At 35.3% G+C, this 21,332-nt stretch overlaps 1 protein-coding gene across 1 annotated transcript in view; it reads left to right on the top strand.

Annotated features, from left to right (window-relative positions):
• The window catches only part of PPP3CA (protein phosphatase 3 catalytic subunit alpha), a 218,817-nt gene that overhangs the window by 175,782 nt on the left and 21,703 nt on the right, over positions 1-21,332 (top strand). Inside the window, exons 9-10 of the mRNA XM_032223878.1 lie at positions 3,115-3,240; positions 8,135-8,209. Of these exons, the coding sequence (XP_032079769.1) occupies positions 3,115-3,240; positions 8,135-8,209 (201 nt within the window). The remainder of the gene's footprint in view (positions 1-3,114; positions 3,241-8,134; positions 8,210-21,332) is intronic.

Here is a 21,332-nt window from a genome sequence, read left to right as displayed (position 1 = left end):
TACCCAGGGAATTCCCAGGGTCCCCAGGTCCTTCCCTAGGGGGAGATTCGGTGCAGGAGGCTAGTTCCCTCATTGATGAGGAAGACCTTTCATCGCTTGCATCTAGGCCCGAGAGCCATTGGCCAGCCAAGGACCAGGACCACAATATGTCCAATGAGATGCGAGAGATCATTGCTAATACGATATCTCAGGACATTGCTGAGGGAATGAGACAGCTAGGACACAGCCTACCTCTCCAGGCACGACCCAAGCCTGGAATGCAGGCTTCAGGTTCTAAGGACCTGGCAGGAAGGTCATCCTCTCCAGCCTTGGCCATAAACGAGGAATCTGAAGCAGAAGAAGGGGCTCAGGAGGCCCCAGATTTGTCTGAGGACAAAAATTCTGCCCCCGATCTGCCAGCCTTCTTTGGGTTGTTCAAGGCCTCAATGTTCAAGGCCAGGGCTTCTTCCACTCAGATGGGTCTCCCAGGCCTAATAAGGAATCCACAGAGCAGGGCAGTAAGGAGGCTTCTGGATCCCAGGACCCAGGTGCTGGCCTCTTCAAGGAAAACACCCCTCCCCAGGAACTGGTGCAGCACTTAGGAGAATGACCGTTGGTTTACCTGAATGGTCATTCTCTAGGCGCTGCGGGAGTGTTCAATCCCGCCCTGGGGTCGCCACGGATGCGTGACTTATCACCTCCATGTGTATAACCTTTATTATTTACAGCATCTTTATAGTCTAATCCCTTCATTTTTTAAACTGAGCCTCTAAAGGGAGCAGGAGGCATGGCTACACAAACTTTGAACTCAGTCCCACAGCGCCTAGAGAATGACCATTCAGGTAAGCCAACGGTCAGTTTCTGCATTCTGCAACACCAACTGGAATCTTGTCTACTTCATCAGGATTAACAGCATCAAACACATTCCCGATAAGAAAACCAGATTGAGCCTCAGGAATTGGCACATGGCCTGCCTCAAGACCTTAGTACAAAAAGATGCTAATACCTCAGCTGATGTTCATTCCTCTCATATAAATTTATTACCCCTGAACTTTTCTTTCTATCTGAAAATTTGAAAGAAAGAAGGAATTGAAATACCATTGTATCACTGTAGCACCATATTAAAAAGGGCAAGTGAACAATACTAGGGTCTGAGAAAAATGTCTGCTATGATTGTAATTTTACTTCTACTCTAGAATACTAGAGACAATCAAATCATACAATTATCCATTTCAGTAGTTTGGATTAGAATTAAATTTGGGAAGGATTGATACGTTTTCCTCTAAAGTTTAATTAGACAGCCTAATAATCTTTTGCATAATATTTGAAAATTGGCAGTACTTAAATATTATGGATTTAATGGAAAACAACATTGTAGGAACATATTGAATTCAATTATTTTCCTCTTCTATAGTTGCTTTCAGTTATCAACTCTGTAACGGGTTATTTTCACAGTAATTGGTTATTAAATGTGTGTCTTTTCTGCTTTTTTTTTCTGGATAATGACTGCATTACCTTTTTGCCCCTGGCTTATATAAGAAAGAAAGCTTTTTTGAAACAGAGTTTAAATTGTTGTTTTAAAGTCACTAATATTGGACTGCAGTATCAGCAATATAAAATTTTAATGTGTTGTATGTTAGTAGTATTTAGAGTCTCAGATGAATTATTCATTTAATCTCTTATTTTCTAAAATTGTAGGAACTTTGTCATTAACTGATCTTTTTCTGAGATTTTAGAATGTCTTCCTAATTCTTCCATCAGTGAATGCTGATTACAAGTATTTCTCCATGCAGTTTTCAAAACTGATTTTTCATTCCTTCTTCTGGGTTGTTTATGATTTCCCAAAGTAGCCCAATATATATGAATCACTTTCCAGCTTCACGGGTTGGCAGCAACAGTGGTGGTGGCAATAGGGGCGAAGGGGATGGTTTTTATGTGTGAGAATTTTACAATTGTGTCAAAAAACTGATGATGATGCCCAGTTTGGTAATGAAAATTTTGTTGCTCAGGGAACAACTGGGCTACACATATCGTCTACCATGTACCAGCTTACTAGGGGCATGCATATAAAAAACTCCTTCCTTCCCTTCTTTCTTCCTTCCCTCCTTTTTTATTTAAGAAAAAAAGCAAAGTATCCCTCCTCGACAAAATTGCTTATGGATAAAATTGAAAGACGAAGTGTATTTCATAAGTATCTTTTCCAGAAAATATGGAGTGCAGAATATTTCACTTCGTGATAATTAATGGGGAGTTAAAACAATATGATGCAATACAGCCTTATGTTATGTTTTTGCGCCTAACTTAAAACCAATCTAATTTATGCATAATTTAGAGTTGTGTTAAGTAACAAGAGCTGAAAAAATATTTCTTGTAAGGGAGTAATAGCAAAAGGAAGAGACTTAAGACCATTAACAGGAACTTTGAAGCTATAATAATTTGTTTTAAAAGACTTCATCATATTTAACTTTAATTGCTTTTTTGTTTTGTTGTTTGGGTTTTCAATTGTACTTTTTACTTTTACGTTTTGTTTTCTTTTCATTTTTTCAGAAAAAAGGTGCCATGGAGTTTGGTGGCCTTAAAATTGAAATAAGAAATAAATAGTATACCTAATATATAGTTGGTATATACCAAATATACTAATATACTTGAGAATTCAAATAAAATTTATTACAGGCTTAACTCCAGATACAAACAAAATATCTAGTAAACAATTACCATATTTATCTCTAATAAAAGAAAAACATTACGCATAATTCTATTACACTTATTGTTTTTTTAATACACACACACAAACACACACACACACATATATATATATAAGGATAAAGATTAAAATAAATCCACATAAAACTCTTTACAAGAAGTTCCAAATCTAAGTAATGGCGCAGCATATCGTACAAATGGTAGCACAAAACTTGATTACTTGAGAGCTTCCTTTTAAGTCTGTATCAAAAGAAGTAACATTATATAGAAATCACACTCCTTACCTGGAATTTTCTATAAGACAGGATATATAATTGCGATGCATGCTGCAATAGTGCATGTGAAAATCACTTGTTCATCTAAACTTTCCTCTAATTGGATGACATTAAAAATATTATTAAATGGCTAAAATGATTTTTTTTTCTTTTGCAGCTGCAGTATTGAAATACGAAAACAATGTTATGAATATCAGACAGTTTAATTGTTCTCCTCATCCATACTGGCTTCCAAATTTCATGGACGTTTTCACTTGGTCTTTGCCATTTGTGGGAGAAAAAGGTATGTACATTGTTTTGTCAATGAGTAAAAAGGGAAGAACTCTTTACTGAAAGGGCTTTGGCCCATTTGACCACTCAAGATATTCAGGGATGTTGGAAATGAGTCAGGAATTAGGGGAAAACTAGATGAAGGCAATGGACCATGCATAATACTGCCAGCAGCAGTGTGGGGGTGAGCAATTAAGGATTGTAATTTCCCTTGCTTAGCTATGGTTTTGTAAAGTGCAGCATGACCATATTGCTTATCAATAGGAGTCTCCATTGCCATTGTTAAGCAAAACTCATGGGTCTTTAAGCAAGGACCATCCATGACTGGTAATTTCCTGCTTAATTTCCACAAGTCAAAGTCAATAGGGAAACTTGATGGAAGTTAGCAGGTCCAGGGAGTTCACAATCAGGCTGGAAGGCAGATAAATAATACAGAGTGAGATGGGAGGAGATGTGCAAGTGAGTGCATGTGGGGTGAACACAGATTGTTATGGTGCCACATGAATGCCTGCAGGTTGGGGAAAGGTGTTACAAGTATTCTGTGAATGCCTTTAAGCTGGGGAGGGAATGCTGTGGTGCAAGCATGTACTATGGAATACCAAAACCTTGGGATCAAACAAAAGGAGAAATTTCTGTTACAGATTAAGTATGTTGAATAATACAGGTTATGAGAAATGTCAGTAATATGTATCAGGATACTTTTTTAAAGTGGTGCAACGATTTGTTTCATAGCAGTATTTGTGAAATTATTTCACTTTTTTAGTTTTTGTCATGATGTTCATATATTTTTGAGAATATTTCATATTTTGACACTAGATATTTTATGACTTTTTAAAATTTCTGCTATGTCTTATATGCATGTTCAGATAATAATTATAATTGCTGCTTTTGATTGTAATCGTGTCTTGAATGATTAGAATTTGACTCTAAAAAGATAACTAGTTGTGTCCAAAGATATTATTTCTTTTTTTAAAAAAAATATCAGTGGTGGTGTTTAACCAGCAACTATGCTGTTACAGCTACGTAGTTATTACATCTATTAATTTTAGTTCTTAATTCCTATATACATTTAGCAATCGCAATAGCAGTTAGACTTATATACCGCTTCATAGGGCTTTCAGCCCTCTCTAAGCGGTTTACAGAGTCAGCATATTGCCCCACAGTCTGGGTCCTCATTTCACCCACCTTGGAAGGATGGAAGGCTGAGTCAACCTTGAGCCGATGAGATTAGAACCGCTGAACTGCGGATAACAGTCAGCTGAAGTGGCCTGCAGTACTGCACCCTAACCACTGCGCCACCTCAGCTCTTGATTTGAGTTCTATTTCAGCAGACTCTGTCTACATCCTTAAGCATAAATTGATCTCAGATACTGCCACAGTGCTAGTAGTAGCAGCAGCAGCAAGAATTGTCAATGTTTATTGTCCACTAAAACTCTTTATCAGTAGAACTCTCTGTCATTTCAGCTGGATTTGCCCAGCTGACATCCAACTCCAATTATGAGAATTTTTATCCTCCAATTCATTTGGACATTCATCTACACTTAACAAAGCTTCTTTTGTGAAGAAAGGTTTGTAAACTTCTTAGTTAAACTAAAAAAAAGGCCTTCTGAAATTTCTTCACAAAAGAAGCAATGTTACGAGTAGGTGCAATGAATTTGCTAAGGAGCATCGTAGTGAAACTATGATGGTGTGAATTAAAAGGGCTATTTGGGAAACAAGGAAGTAGGTAGGAGAAATTAGGCAGGCACTTATACTGTAGATGTTCTCTACTGTTTTAATTTTTCATAGTAATTTTTCAGATGTTACCAAATGATAAAGGTGAGATGAGGTTGCTTTTCTATGCTTTTTACGAGGTGGGTGGTAGAGGTATTAGTCTATATCTCTACCTAGATAATTTTCCAACAGAAGTTTGGATTTCTATAGAGAAACAATTATATGGCAGATGTATGTGGGCACAAGAATAGATAAATGGAAATTTTTCAAATTGGGCTTTGTAGTAAAAAAATAAAATGTAAGGGAGTTTCACTTCAGGAGGGCAAGAGACTGAAAAGATTAAAGGCCTAACCATGCAAGTCAGCAATAGCCTAGAAAAATCAAACACTGGGAAGCAAATCAAAAGATGGTTCTCCTTTCTTTAGTGGGCTTATGTAAAGGAAAAAGAGAGGGGGCAGTGCCCATTTTATTTTGGCCATTTGACATTTGTATTTTGCCCTTTGAGGCTGTGTAAAATCAAGCTAAAGGCAGAGTTCCAGTCAACAGCAGTTGGCTGAATATAACCAATAAACTGGGATCATTTATGCTAATTGCAGTATATAGTCCATTTCCTTTTATAGATCAAAATCTGGACTATATGACTTTGGTTCTATTTGGAGGTATGTGTGTTTGTGTGAGATATGTTTATGTGAAATACAGGAATTAAAATCAGTTAATTCCTGAGCTATGAAGGTTATCTACCCTCTTAAGAAAACAAATGTAATTCATTTTCCCATTAATTTTTGTTTCCAGCTTCCTTGTAGATCTGCAACCTTATTATATATAACTTTATACTGGGTTAGCTTTCAGTGAAGTCGACCAGATAATTTTTTTTTATCTTGATGTATAAAAGAATAGATTTAAAGTTTCACTTTTCTCCTACAACAACACTTTACCCTGATTTTAGCAGAAGGCTAAAACACAAATGTAAAAATGTAAAAATAATTCACATCCCCAAATAATTTTATTATACATGCACGTCTTCATTTTGCCCTCAAGGATATTGACTGAGAGATTTGATAACATCACTTAGTTCCCAGGAAGACAGTTTTGTGCCCTATCAATGGTGGTCATAAATTGTTGCATTTATACATGGTATGAGTATGCTAAATTCCTACTATGAATAGACTGTTTTTTTCAGATACCAGAAGTTGTGGTAAGGATATTGTGTGATAATGAGATGAAGGTTTGCAGGCAAACTACAACAGCATGTTGTACAATAGTTCCATTTTATACTTCCCAGCCTATGTATAGTTATATATATCACTTATCCCCTTTCTTTAATATAGTTGCACTGCTTTATCATTTGGTTATATTTCAATTAGTTTGTTTGAATTACTGGAATATTATTACCATATAGATGGCCCTTGACTTACAACCATTCTTTAGTGACTATTTGAATTTGCAACTGCACTGAAAATGTACTTATGACTATTATTTAAATTTACACTGCTGCAGGATTCCCAAGGTGAAATAATCAGAATTTGGGTGTTTGGCAAATGACTCATATTTATGGCACATGGTGATGTGATCACCTTCTGCAGCTTTCTGACAAGCAAAGTCAATGGAGAAGTCAGATTCACTTAACAACCATGTTACTAATTTAGCAACTGCAATGATTCACTTAACAGTGTGGCAAGAAAAGTCATAAAATGAGGCAAAACCCACAACATCTGCCTTGTTTAGCAATAGAAATTTGGGCTCAATTGTGCTTATAAGTCAAGGGTTATCTGTATTCTGCATAATTCCACAAATATATGACTTTTGAGCATTATAATTTTCCTAATAACTTCTGCTTGTGCACTTTGGGGTATCAAATTTCCATTAAATCTTATCTTATTAAAAAAAATGTGTAATGAATAGTAAAATCCTAGATATATCAAGGTCTAGTTTTGATTTGTATTCTGATTAATATTCCTGACACAAAAAGCTATCACATATGAAAATATCACTCATTGGTTTAAAATTATAAGTTAATAAGTTCTTTATCTACCAAACTTTATCTTGCATAGTATTTTCCAGTTAGGCTTTTTTAAATATTTAACCCATGCACCCAAAAAATCCCTTATTTATTTGTTTATTTCTTTTCAATTTACTGTAATTATTGCAAAACCAATTTTAATCAATAAAAAGATTAATTTAAAAACTTTTAAACTTCTCTATAAAGCTAATTACAAAATTATCAATTTCTCACTTACCTTTGTCCTAAAATATGATCTTTATTGCACATGCAGTTTTTAAATTGTGCAGTTTAGTATTGCTTTAATCTAACTAAAAATATGATATGGAAAGGTGACCAATATCTGATTATAATAATATAGTTACATCCTGTAACTGGCTGAATTCCCTGCCGAAAGTACATTTAGTAGCAAATAAAGTTTGTTGCTATGGAAAAATAAGTATTGTCTCTTTTACGGGTTAAAGAAATTGTTTTTGCTTCTCTTTCAATTATTCTAAGTTGGAATAATTTTATAAATATCCTTTAGGCTTACCTATCTGTCCAGTAAAATCACGAAGTATAAGCACATTTCCATGAGAGTGAAAGATTGTGGATATGCAACACTTAAAGGATTCAATTAACTTGCATTTATGGCCATCTAGAGTTCAGGTCTGCTAATTTCATAGCATGTTCATGTAGACCAAAATGCCTTTTTTCCCTGTTTAAATATTTATGGATACTTAATTAAAATATTTTATTTTGTGTAAGTTGAAATGCTAAGTTACCTCAGCTTTGTTCCTAGTGCATGAGAGAGAAGGCAAGAGAAAGGAGTGAGTAGTACAACTTTACGGGGGGGAAATACAACTTGACAAACATTGCTTCAAATTAAACTGACCAATCAAGATTTTTGGGACAGAAGCAAAAGGAGACATGAATTTCCCTCTATTTATAAGCCAGACAACAAAAAAGAAGGAATGAATGTGTATTTATTAAAACAGGAGTTGTATTTTTGCAGTAACCCTTCCGTTGAGTATTGAACTGTAGAATAATCTCTCCTTAATCACCTAAGGATTTGGACCTTGTCCTCTGAATGTTCACACAAATTTTGCTTTAAACTCTGTGTAACTTTATGCAGTGACTTTAACCAGCCATTCTACATTGAGAATCTTAGTTTGTCTCATATTGTCTCACATCTTCCACTTGATTTTCTTAACAGTAACAGAGATGCTGGTCAATGTGCTGAACATTTGCTCAGATGATGAACTTGGAACAGAGGAAGATGGTTTTGATGGTAAGAAGCATTGTGTCTTGTGCCTTCTGTTCAGGTGGTTTGCCTTGATTAATGTTTGTGCTTGAAAATGTTTATTAATCTTAGGGAAAGTCATAGGGTGACTTTTTAGAAGAAGGAGTCTAGATTTCATTTCATCCATGCTTCCCCAAATAATATCCTTGCCGGATAATGTGTTTGCTTTTATGCATGGTTTGTAGAGAAAGAATGAAAATAAAATGTTCTGTTTGCTTCTTTTCAAATCAAAATGGCATTTAATACTAAAATACCTTTTCTGTGACTATGCTGTGCATTGCAAGATTTCTAAGTACAGAAGATCATGTTGTGCAGAAATTACAAACTTAGTACAGGTATTTTGGAACATGGACAAAACATAAGGAGAATCATTCAAGAAGTTAAGTCTGATGTTTAGAATCCTTGGGTTTTCCGGAATCTACATGGTAAGACTAATGATGTGGGCCAGACTTCTCTGTCTTGTCTCTTTCCAGTGCTATATGAGTATGATGTTCCAGTTCCCAGCTAATATGACTCGTGGCTATGCTAACTGTGAATTCTGCATTCCATTAGTAAATTTCTGATATAATATGGTGTGAAAAATTCAACTTTTAAACTAAGAAATACAGGGGAGAGAGTTTATTTCCTGTAGACCCGTATAGCTTCCTTTTTCTCAAATACTCGATACAAGATGACCATCATCTGAATAACTTCTATAACTCTGAGAGGAATTAAATGTAACAAAAACTATATTTTTCTAAAGCTTTTATATCAGAAACACTAACTGAAGAAACAATTATAACTTGAGAGTGTTAGATTGGAGAAGGTTATGCCAGAAATATAGTTCTCTTTGAACATTTGAAGTTGGAAAAGAAAATTCCATTTATGTCCTTATGAGAACAGAATAGCATCATCTACAAATACATGGTGACCTGGTTCACACATTTCATTAGCTACGACTTTTCTTTTTTTTACCATGTTTCATTAATCTCAATTGGGTGGTTTACATAATAGATTAAATAATAAATATGGTTCATGTACCATACTAAGACAGAAGCATTATGTATAAAGGAAAATACTTGCATAGTATTGGAGTAAGAATAAAAGGAGAAAGAAATAAAAGATATACTATTGTGGAAGTTTATTATAGATTGCCTGAGTAGACAGAAAAAAACAGATAGTTATTTCTGCATGAGATGACTAGTATTTCAAAAAGACTAATGCAATACTGATAATGTGAGATTTCAAACATCCAGTTATCTTCTGAAAATCAAGAGTCAGAGGGCCTATAAATTCTTGTCCTCTCTTGCTGACATCAGTTGTCAGAAAGTGGAAGAACTTAATCCACTGGACTTTATTCTTGTCAACAGTGAGGGATTGGTTGAAGGAATGATTGTGACTGGTACCTCAAAGAAAAATTGTCAAGTTATTCTTGAGTAGGTAATATCCACAGGAGGAGAGTATCTGATAAAGTCAGACCTGCACACTAAAATTAGAATGTGATATTTCATCAATTCAGAGAGAAGATATGTTGTATGCAGGGTCTACAAATGCTTAACAGAAAAGCATCCAGAAAAGATGCTGAAAATGCAATGAACACAATCTGCAGAAGAAACAGGATAAATTAAAAGAGGCTAGCATGGATACATGAAGAACTCTCTAAAATGTTGAAGAGAGAAGATGACATAATAGGAAATAAAAAGATGGAACACAGAGAAGAATAGAAAATAGTCTCCTTGAAACTGATTCAGAAAAACTACCGGTCAGAATGAGCTGAAGCTTTCAGCAAATCCCCAAAACAACAAAAAAGGGTTATTATTGGATATATTAGAAATAAAAAGAAAGCCAAAAGGACTGTTGATCCATAGGGAGAAGAAAGCACTAATATGCAATGATGGGAAAGCTTAGTTTCTTTACTCCTCTATTCCCTGTCTTCTCTAGGAAGGGAAACTAAGCCATAGGTGATCATAGTTATGTGAGAAAGAAAAGGAGTTATTGCCACTTAGGTTAGCGATGGAGATGGTAAGAGGGAATGCAGTTTTTTTCAATGAATTCAAGAGTCCAAGGTTTCATAGATCTAAAAGTGCTGAAAGGACTAGAAGTGATTTCCAGAAATGGTATTCTTTGAAAACTCCTGGAAAACTGGGGAGAACCCAGAAAGGTGAAGAACAAATGTTATCCCCATGTTTAAAAGGGAAAAGGTAGATCTAGGAAACTGCAGGTCTGCAGGCTTGATGTACCTACTAGGTAAAGTCTTAGACAAATTATTCAAATCTGCACAAATAAGCTGTTAGATAGTCAGGCTAAAATTAACTGGAGCCAGCATGGAAGCCAAATGAATAATTTCAGGCTAACCATGTTTCCTTCTTTGATAGGGTTACTTGATTATTAGATCAGAGTTGTGGTGTACCTGGATCTCATTAAAGATTTCATCTGAGGATTTCATGATATTCTTTAAAAAAAATGGCCTAGATAATATTGCTGTTAGATAGTTTCACAATTGGCTAAAAGGATTGCAGCCAAAGAGTGTTCATGAATGACTCAACTTCAACTTGGAGGTAGTATCAAATGGAGTACTGCGGAGCTCTTTTTGGCCATATGCTTTTCAGCATTGGGTTACCAATAACTTGGATGAAGGGATTAAAGGTACATTTTCAAAGTTTGTAGATCAGCCAACACTGGGAGGGTAATAAATATTTTGGAGGATAGATTTGTCCAAAAACATAACATCTGGTGCAGATTCCATGTCCACCACAGTTCAGAGGGGAGAGTTCAGATTGGAGCAAATTTGCAAGAGAACTATCAACTGTGACTCTGAAAACTAAAACATCTGGGTGCCAATTAATATATTTTTGTTTAGACTATAGAATGTCTAGCTGAGGGTAGATCCTGGTCTTCAGTTATCTGACCATTGTAACACAAAGAGAGAGTAGAATTAGTTAGAGTTAGGGCAGGACCAGAACCAATGGGTTAAAGTTGCAACCTCACTAAACAAAAAAGGAAAGATTCTCTCATGGATCTGAACAAGTGGTTGAATTAGATGTTTTCTATGGTACTTTAAGTCTGCATGATTCTATGAAGCAAACCACAGTATGGCTTAACATATTCTGTGAATCAGGCCAGCATACATTTTTTATATACTACATGGATAGTCCCAACGAATCTCAACACATGAAGAAGAAAATGTATGGCACAGACTGCATAGAGGATTTATTTAGCTTAATTTAGAGGAAAAGTTTCTTCCTAGACCTATATAGTAGTATTATCATGTATGAGATTCAAATTAATTCATGAATGTGGCCATCATGTGACTATTAAACTGTTATACAGTATTTGTAGCTAATTATAATATCTTGACCATATTATCATGATATGTTTATTCCAAGGGGAGAAAAAATCAAACAATTTCGAGAGACTACATCATCCAAAACAGCAAAACAGTTTTGTGATGTGTCCTTTCTTGTTCTAATACAGTCAGTTCTTTCACATTCAAAACTTATTGCTACAATAAAATGTCCTTTAAAGCTAAAGGAGCAAAAGAACACAGGACTGTGTATATCTATTCAGAATTTAAGACATTTTGTGCTCAGCTTCACTTTCAATTGCTTTTCTCTCAGTGCTGTCCCTTGACTGATAATAGAATGGATATATAAATTCATAGTTTACACGGGAAATCCTATGTTAAGGCCTCAAATACAGTTAAAATATTCCTGCTTTGAAATAAATGTAATATTGAAGCCTTAATGAAGATAGAATTACAGAGTTCAGGCAGTATTCAATCATTTCTTCTTCCTAGAAATTTACATATAATCGCGAAGAGAAATCCTCAAAGTTTGGTTTGGTTTGCCTTACTTCAGGTGTGAGTAATAGCTTTCTTCTGGGTGATGGGCTTCTACCTTAACCAACATAGTTTTCATACTCTATAATCATGATGGCAAACCTATGGCACACATGCCAGAGGTGACACACAGAGCCCTTTCTGTAGGCACGCGCACCATCACCAGCTGCTCTTCTGGTTTCTGGCGCACACATGCATGCTGGCCAGCTGGTCTTTGCAAGCACTGGAGCACCATAAAACGGCTTGGAAACAGCCCAAAAATAGTTCAGAAAACAGCCTGAAAAATGCCCTAAAAATAACCTTTAAATGACCCAAAAATTGGCAAAAAGAGGCATGTGCCAGATGGTCTTTGAGTTTCTGGCACTCCAGCGCACGCATGCACGTGTGTTCTCGTTTGGGCACTCGGTGACAAAAAGGCTCGCCATCACTGCTCTATAATATAAGTGGCATGAACTGTAGCCCAAGGGATGGAGCAAATTGAAATAAGCAACCTATCAGAGGCAAGAGTGGGAAATGTATTTCTTTTAATGAAAAATAAATAAATCTGTTAGACTTTGCAATGAATAAATATACTGACTTTAAACCTTTCTCCCCCCCAATGCAAAAAATTGTGTCATCAATTTCCAATAACAGAGTCTTTGGATTGTCTAGAGATGGCAAAAATAGACCTGGGGAGACCTTACTTTGCCAGCCATCTGTGATTGCCACCAACTCACATTGATATATTTAGATACTGTTATGAAATTAAGATTCTTCTTTCCTTGGGTCCTCTTAAGAAAAAAAATAGTTTCCTGCTATTTGTAAAAAAAAAAGGGGGGGGTAAGAAAGAGTGCAGGGTCTTGGGGTGGTTTTTTTAATACTAGTTTGCTAAGGATGTTGGTGACATGCTCCTGGTGCCAGTCTAAAAAGCAGTTCCTATTGCTTCTGGTTAATGGCTAAAACAGTCTGCATTACTCTGCTCCCATTAAATTGTTCCAATCTACCACTATAATCCAACTATAATTCTTCAAAGGGAAAATTGCAGCAAGGAAAGTAATGTATTAATTTGCATTCATATATTTGTATTTATATCTATATAACACTCTATTTTGAAAGATAGAGTATGATTGCAGGAAAAACTAACTACCATATTTTTCAGAGTATAAGACCCACCAAGGTTTTGAAGAGGCAAATTAAAAAAAGGGTTTTGCACTCTGCAAACCTCCCACAAATGGCCCTTTTTTCCTGAAAAGGGAGCCCATTTTTTCCCAAACAAATGCATGAATAGCACTTAGGGGCTTGCAGAGTGTTCCTGGAAGGTAGCCCCCCCAAATGAGCAAAAAACTTCCTGTTTTTTGTGAAAACAGGCCCATTTTTTGTCAAAAAAATTGCATGCATAGCCTTTAGGAGGCTTATAGAGTACTTCTGAGGGCTGGGGGGGGGCAAAATTGAGCAAAAAACGGCCCATTTTTCGCTCATTTCTGCCTTCCCCAGCCCCCAGGAGCTCTCTGAAAGGCTACAGGCTGTGCATGGCCATTTGGTGAAGGGGCGGGACTTTGGGAGGAAAAAATGCTGTATTCAGTGTATAAGACACCCAGATTTTCAGCCTCTTTTTTGAAGGAAAAAGGTGCGTCTTATACTCCGAAAAATACGGTAACACATTGGTACCAAAACAGTTACAGTGACAGGCAACGTCCATCAGGTACACTATGGAACCAGTGGAATAAAATGGTTTTTATTACAATATGAAAGAAAAGTAAAATGGGAGTTCCCTATTTCATGGACTAGAGTGATCTATAATATAAGGTGCTCCTGAGAAAGCATACTGCCAATGCCTCACTTACTTCATTTCACAAGGGAAAGAGAATTCGAGAAAAATAGTATTAGTACTATTAGTATGTTGGTATTGGGCCATTTAGGGCTTCAAAAACAACACTTGGACTCACAAACCTATCAGTAGACTAGTGCAACAGTTGGTAAGATGCTATCAAACCAATCCCTCTCTAGTAGTAGCCAAGTCACTTACATTTTACACCAACACACGTTCAAGGAAAATCACATACAGTACAGTATATAGTACAGTGTAATAGTCTAAATTCTAATGGTTTATATCATGAGAAACCTTTGGTCCATTGGTAGTAAATCAGCCAGAGCAGCAGCTACCTACTACCTATGGATCAGGGACTGCTCAAGTAGGCCCCAAAGTGTCCATACTTGCAATTGGTTCTTAGGAAGGAAATGAGATCAAGCCATGTCAGTTCCCTATGTAGGACAACATCTTGGAGAGATTTATCCACTCAGACACTGGATCAGGACTATCACACCTTTTCCAGTTTTACCTGGGATAGTGGATGTAAGCTGGGTATCATAAGCATATTGGTGACACCCTACTCGGAACTATTGAACATCCTCCCCTAATAGTTTCATGCAGATGTTGAACAGCAATGTGTAATTTCCACACAGGAATAACAAGGTTTTAAATATTACATGTTGAAGTACCATAAAATATAAAATAAATCTCCGTGACATGATAATCATAGCTAAGTTTCCTTTCTACTTAATACTCATGGTCCCTCATATTAGCCTAAAAAAGCTTTTTGATGTTTCATGATCTACTGCTTGATAGGTCTTCTAAAATGATTCAGTTGTTATTGAATATTGTACTTTCCTAATGAAGAATGGCTGATACTATTTCTCTGCCTCTCATTTTCAGAGAGTAGTCAGCAGTTTAAGATAATTATTATTCCTCTAATATTCAAGAAACCAATGTTAGATTGCTTTCTTGATTTAAAGTGTATTGCTTGAGGTTTTTAAAATTAAACATTCCAAAGTAATAAATAACACTTTTTGAAAGGATGGTTAGTTATTCAAATCCCAAGAATAATTAGTAAACAGAATTAGTAAACAGAATATAGATATAGATATCTTTCACCCTGGCGTGGCTGATAACGGATAAGAGGCTGAGGCCTAATGGCTAAGATGTCTGCCTAGTATGTAATATAGCCCAGGTTCAAATCCCAGTAAGGGTATGGCTATATATATATATATATATATATATATATATATATATATATATATATATATATATATATATATATATATATATATATATATATATATATATATATATATATATATGACGAAATTGCAAAAACAGATTTCTATAAAATGGTACGTGATAAATTAAATTACAGGTTATTTTCGTGATTAGCAGCCTAATCTATGATATACTTCCCAAAGTGTTCAGAAAGCAAAATCTTCGTTGTCCAGTGTAATCAGATTTTTTTGCTGTAATGCCATAGTTGGGGTCACCATATTGGATAGTCTGATGAGAATAGCATATTAGCACTGACTTTTTTGTATAGTTTATATGGCAAATTCTGTATTTCCTATGAAATACAGAAAAGCCAAATAAGAAGCAGTACAGGTGATCCATGTTTAAACTATCACAATTGGCACTGACAACTTTATAGCTAAGTGAGATAGTTGCTACATGGAAAATCACATGACTGACTGTTTATTAATTTTATTTTCAGCTGTCCTTTTTTCTCACTGCCCTACCTTTTGAAATGCTTACTCTGATTAATTAGAAGGAGGGGAATTAAAGTTTGGATTTGCAGTCATTGGAGAGGAAGAGATTACAAAAATATAAAGGATTTCACGAGAGTAAGAAGGTACACAGGAATATACATCAAAAGGAATGCGCTGGCGCTGGCCATTTGCGTAGCATGCTTGAGGTTGCAGGCCACAAACACACCAGGCAAACAAAGAACATACACACACACACACACACAAACACACACACAAACACACACACACACACACACACACTATACATTGTCTAGTTAGATAATGTTGATTGTCCTATTTCTGATAATCTGTAATAAAAAGTTTAATTCCCTGAATACTATTTTTTTTCTTTAGCCTAATTTTTTTTGGTCATCCCATTACAAAGGAAGGCAAATGTCTCAATTTAAGTAGTCATTTATAGTCAAAAAATAAGGCATTTGTTTTTCTCCTAATTCTGCCTTTTGATAAAAGAATTGGCCTTGTAAGTACAAATATTCCTCAACTTGCAACAGTTTGTTTAGTGGCCATTCAGAGTTACAACAGCACTGAAAAACGTGACTTATGCCGGTTTCCCCCCACTTATAACTGTTGCAACATCCTTGTGGTCACATGATCAAATGCTTAGCAACTGACTCATATTTAAGACAGTTGCAATGCCCCAGGGTCATGTGATCTCCTTTTGCAATCTTCTGATAATCAACGTCAATGGGGAAAGTGATATTCACTTAACAACCATGTTACTAACCACTGCAGTGGTTGAATTAATAACAGTGGCAAGAAAGGTCAAAAAATGGTGCAAAATTCACTTACCAACTGTCTCACTTAGCAACAGAAATGTTTGGCTCAATTGTGGTTGTAAGTCGAGAATTACCTGTATTCAGATTTGCCAAATATGTTTTTGACAAAACCAAGCCAAAGAAGAAATTGTGTTTTTCATCTTGTTGTTTTCCTAGTTATTGCTTTAATCATCTTCAGAATCATTTGCTCTTATTATTATTTTATCTAATTGACCTTGGACACCCTTATTATTAGGTTTATAAATACTTGTAAAGTTATCACACTGGAGGTCATGATGTTATGAGCAAAATCATACAGTTTGGCTAGCTGGTTAGATAAACAGAGAAGTGAGACAAAGCATGAAAATAAGGAAGAGATAAAACTTGCAGAGATGCAGCCCTGATTGAAATAATTTCACAAACTGCTAATTGGCATTAGAAGAAAATAGCTTTTGACTTAGTCTAAGAATACTTAATGTCAAAGAGTTACAAACAACATTGTAGCTGAATGATGGAATAATATTATTCCATGCCATGCAAGAAGAGCCATATATTTGAAGAAATCTCTTATTTGATTTAGATGTTAATAATTCAAGACGGGGGACTAGAAGTAAATACTGTAGATATTACTAAATGCAAGCATTTATTTTAGAATTTTCAATTACATGTGTGTGCGTGCACATGTAAATAAATACATACAGTGATTCTAATTCCATTTAATTTATTCTTCAGCATATAATGTTTATGAATTAATACAGAGCACGCATATTTGCCGAGATATCTGAAATCAGCCTATATAGTGCTTTCACAGTTTGACTTGCTTTTCTAATTAATAGGGATATTGACTTGGTGGAAATGAATGAAATAATTAAGTACTAATTAAAATTACCCACTTACATGATAGACAGCTTGATAGCAAAGAACTTGATTTGTTCTCTGCACTCTCGGCAACGCTGAAGCACATTTTGCTAATTACCTGGCCTAATTTTTTGTTCCTTAGATTAATTTCATTGAAATGTAACTGTAACATTTAATTGTGGCAGATATTCACCAGATGACATTGCTAGAAATGTAGTTATTTTGCTGTCATAATAGCAAAGAAAGTGAGACAGTATTCCTGTTGGAGGGTTTGATATCTTGAGAGTTAAAAATACCACTTCATTATTTTTTATTGATACTGATATAATAATCACAAGTAGAACATTACTTTGGGATATGTGTGAGCTTATGAAGGAACATTGCAAAGTGAAAGTCAAAAGGTGAAAGCTTTCTCCCTTTAGCAGATACATGCAATATCATGGCATTTGTATAAATGTATGGTGCATAATGTAGCTTTCATCAATTGATGCCTCTGAACGTCTTATCATTATTTCCAGGAAAGGAGAAAACTGCATTTGAGAAAATAGTTGAATAAATTACTAACTGACGTGTTTATTAATATTTAAAGAAAATTACCACAAGGTAATTGTGTAACAAAATAAGTGATGGCACTATACTATAAAATGGTGTCATTAGTCATTGATTATGTAGTCAAGGGAAGTTAAATCAGGAAGAAATGTAAATTGGGAAATGTAAATTAAAAGTTGCAAACAAATTTTGTCCTTATTGTACTTTATCTGTGACAAAGAAGGAACAAAAAGGGTCTATGGACAATGATAAATATATATAAATAACATATAAATAGTATTTTATAACATACAGCATTGATAAACAGAAGTCAAAGCTAGATCTTGAATTGGATCTTAAAATGCCATAGCCTGCCATTTTTAATGTTCATTTGATCTTTAGTGGCTTTTTTATTCAGATACATCATCTGAAGTAGAAAGGAACGAAACTAGTTAAGGAGAAATCAAAGGGGAGCAGAAAGCCAGAATGCAAACATAAAAATAAACATAGATATGATGTTGCAGTCTGAAGTATAAATTCAGAGTTGAATATACCAAATGCTATTGTTACAGAGCCTAACTAGGTTAGGTGTAGGACAATGGGGAAGAAGAGTTATATTTCAAAGCTACTGTCATAACGACGCTGTATATTTATCTTGCCTTTTCTCCAGGGATTTTAAGGAGGCTTACATGGTATTCATCTCTACTAATTTTATCCCCTTAACAACCCTGAGAGTTAATTACTGATTGAAGAGATTCAAGGAGGTTTTTTTGGCTGAGTAAATACTTGAACTAAATCTCCTTCCTGCTACCTTGAGACTTTACCCAGGATCCAGGATCATCAAAGAGTTTAGATGTATTCTCAGGTCATTGAGCCTAATTATAGAGAAAAGCCGTGACCTGAAATGTCTGCCAGAGTAGGATGCTTATGATTTATGGTTGTTGAGATGGTAATGAATTACTTGATCAGGATTCTACATGTTGCAGCTCATTTTCAGAATCTTGCTGAATATGCAGATGTCAGAAAGTGTTGATGGCCACTTTATTCAGTAACCAAAGAGTCACCGTCCTTCAGCACAAAAATGCAAATCATTATGGATATTACAGCTGAATAAGTCTTCTGGAAAAAGTATTATGAAGTCCATCATTAAAAGAAAAAAAAACTTGACCCTACTTCATTAATTAATCAAATGGGTTGAAGGAATGCACAAAGAGGTCTCTAAGGTGCTGTGGCATTTTTAAAAATTGTTTTAGACTCTGATCTTCAAACATGTTTATTTGAGAATAGGTTGCCTTGAAGTTGGTTTGCTTAATTCCAAAGGAATACATTTGGATTTAAACATTATGGTGTTTATTTCCTGTTTTTCATTTAAGGGCATTTAGACAGGTTCATGTTTCTTTTTCCATCATTCTTTCGGCTGTTTTTTCCCCTTCAGCTATCATGTTATGAGAAAGATCAGGGTTATAGACAGGGATTGGTGCTAAGCCATGGCTTGATGCAGATGTGAGTGAATGAATCAATCTGTGCTCTCCGCTCCTGGCCCAACATTATATAATAAATTACTCTGGGAGATATATATGGCAAAAAAAAACCTCTTGAGAAACTTATTTCTCAATATTTATGAACTCCTGTGGTTAACATGTCGTACTTGATCTCCTAAATGAATCATTGCATGATCCAAGCAGCATGGCCAGTAGTGGACCAGCGTTATGGTTATCTTCTTGCATTTTAATTTATTGCAAAGTTTACTAACAAAGCTGTGCTGAAGTGTGTTTTCTTCTTATAATTCTTTTTTCTATTCCCTTTCAGTGTTCCCTGTCTAATTTGTTTCTTTTCTATTTTTCAGAATTACTTAAGTATTACTTTCCCATTGATGTTGTCTTGTATTACACTCTTCTTCGTTCTCCTTTCTTTTTAAAAAAATCTCTTATCTTCACTGATCTGTTTTCTTTCCCCCCCTACTCTGGAATTTCATAAGAAGATCCTATTTATGCACAGAAGAAAGGTATTATTAAATGGTCAAGAAAGGCTTATATTTAATTTGCTGTTGTATAACTTTTCCTAGTGCTAACTCTCAGAAATTTTCAATTTCATATCTTCCTGCCAAATTCTCAAAATTGTGTTCTATATTATGTGCACTTTCCTAAACTCATAATAATCAAATGACTATTTAGAATAGGCATGGGGATCCTGTAGTCCTCCAGACATTGTAAAACAATAACAAAACAGCATCCCTATTGTCCATAATTGATGGGAAATTTTGTTAGACATCAAGTAGAGAAGAATAGGTTGCTCAGTTCTCTAGTAGGCTGGTGTAGATCACTATTGATGAATTCTGTAAAGGTCAAGTTGATTGTAGTATATTTGCATCCTTAAAACAAATTTTCCTTATTCAAATTAAAAATGGGCTTTGTGTGTGTGTGTGTGTGTGTTTGTGTGTTTGTGTGTGTGTGTGAAAATGCACTTTAAAGAAAAAAATGCCGCATGGGGGCTGCTGAATGTTTATAACCTACAGCTTTGATACAAATAATCCGCCACATAGTACCTTTTCCTAACAGTTGGATGTTAGAGCAAGATTCATTTTCCTTGATTAAGTGGTCTTCCACTATCCACTCTGTGCATGATTTGCTCAAAATTACAATTACTGGTTGTAGCTTATCTATAGTAACTTACGTCATTTGGAAATGAAGATGTCTTTACATCTGTCATGATATTATCAAGTCACCATGAATGGTATGGAAGGAAACTTGGTTAAGGTTATGAAAAATTAAAGAGATCTAAAAGTTGGTTGCACAATGATATTTTAATTTTGTTTCCAGGGAAACCGCTACTTGAATAAATGTTTTTAACTGAATGGCATTTTTCTGAATTTTTTTGAATAATTGAGGAAGAACTTTTAGCCTAAAAACCTTACAATTGCTATGATGTTAATAAGCTCTTGTTTAATATCAATTAATACATTGATAAACCAGCTCAGTATATATATCATTTAGTGTTAAATTTTAGTGCGCACACAAATTTGCCAATTGCTTTAACAAGTCAATTGAATACTTGAAGTACTGGATACTGCTTTGTTGTACTCAGTAATACATTTTATACACTTGCAATACTTTAAGCAATACCATGATACGGGGAAACTTTACCTTTTTGTCTACAACACAACACAGTACAGCACTAGCTAAAAAGATTCCTTAGCATAGAAATCTAGCTTTTCACTAAGCAGCACAACATAGATGTTCTGGAGCCATTTTGGTGTCAGGATCCAGAATATACCCCTTAACTTAACACCTGTTTGTCATTGACCATATTTGAAATTTCCTAGAATGAAGTAGTTCTGGCACAAGGATCAAATCAAAACCCACCCATTCCCATCATTATTTGCTTTATTTCATCCAGCTCTTAGGCTGTCCGTGAGCCTCCTCTGCGATGAAGAATAGTTTCCAGTAGGATGCTGTTACTCAGTAGTGTTTAAAGTACAGTTCCCTTGGCAATGGGGTCAACAGATTGATATACTCCCTTTCAGTGGTGGGTTCCGGATGGTACACCCCAGTACGGGCATACTGGTGGCACTGGGAGCAGCTGC

Source organism: Thamnophis elegans, chromosome 9, assembly GCF_009769535.1.
Source record: "Thamnophis elegans isolate rThaEle1 chromosome 9, rThaEle1.pri, whole genome shotgun sequence".
Taxonomy (NCBI): Eukaryota; Metazoa; Chordata; class Lepidosauria; order Squamata; family Colubridae; genus Thamnophis; species Thamnophis elegans.
The sequence above is the reverse complement of the archived record's forward strand: the minus strand, read 5'-3'. Positions and strand labels throughout refer to the sequence as shown.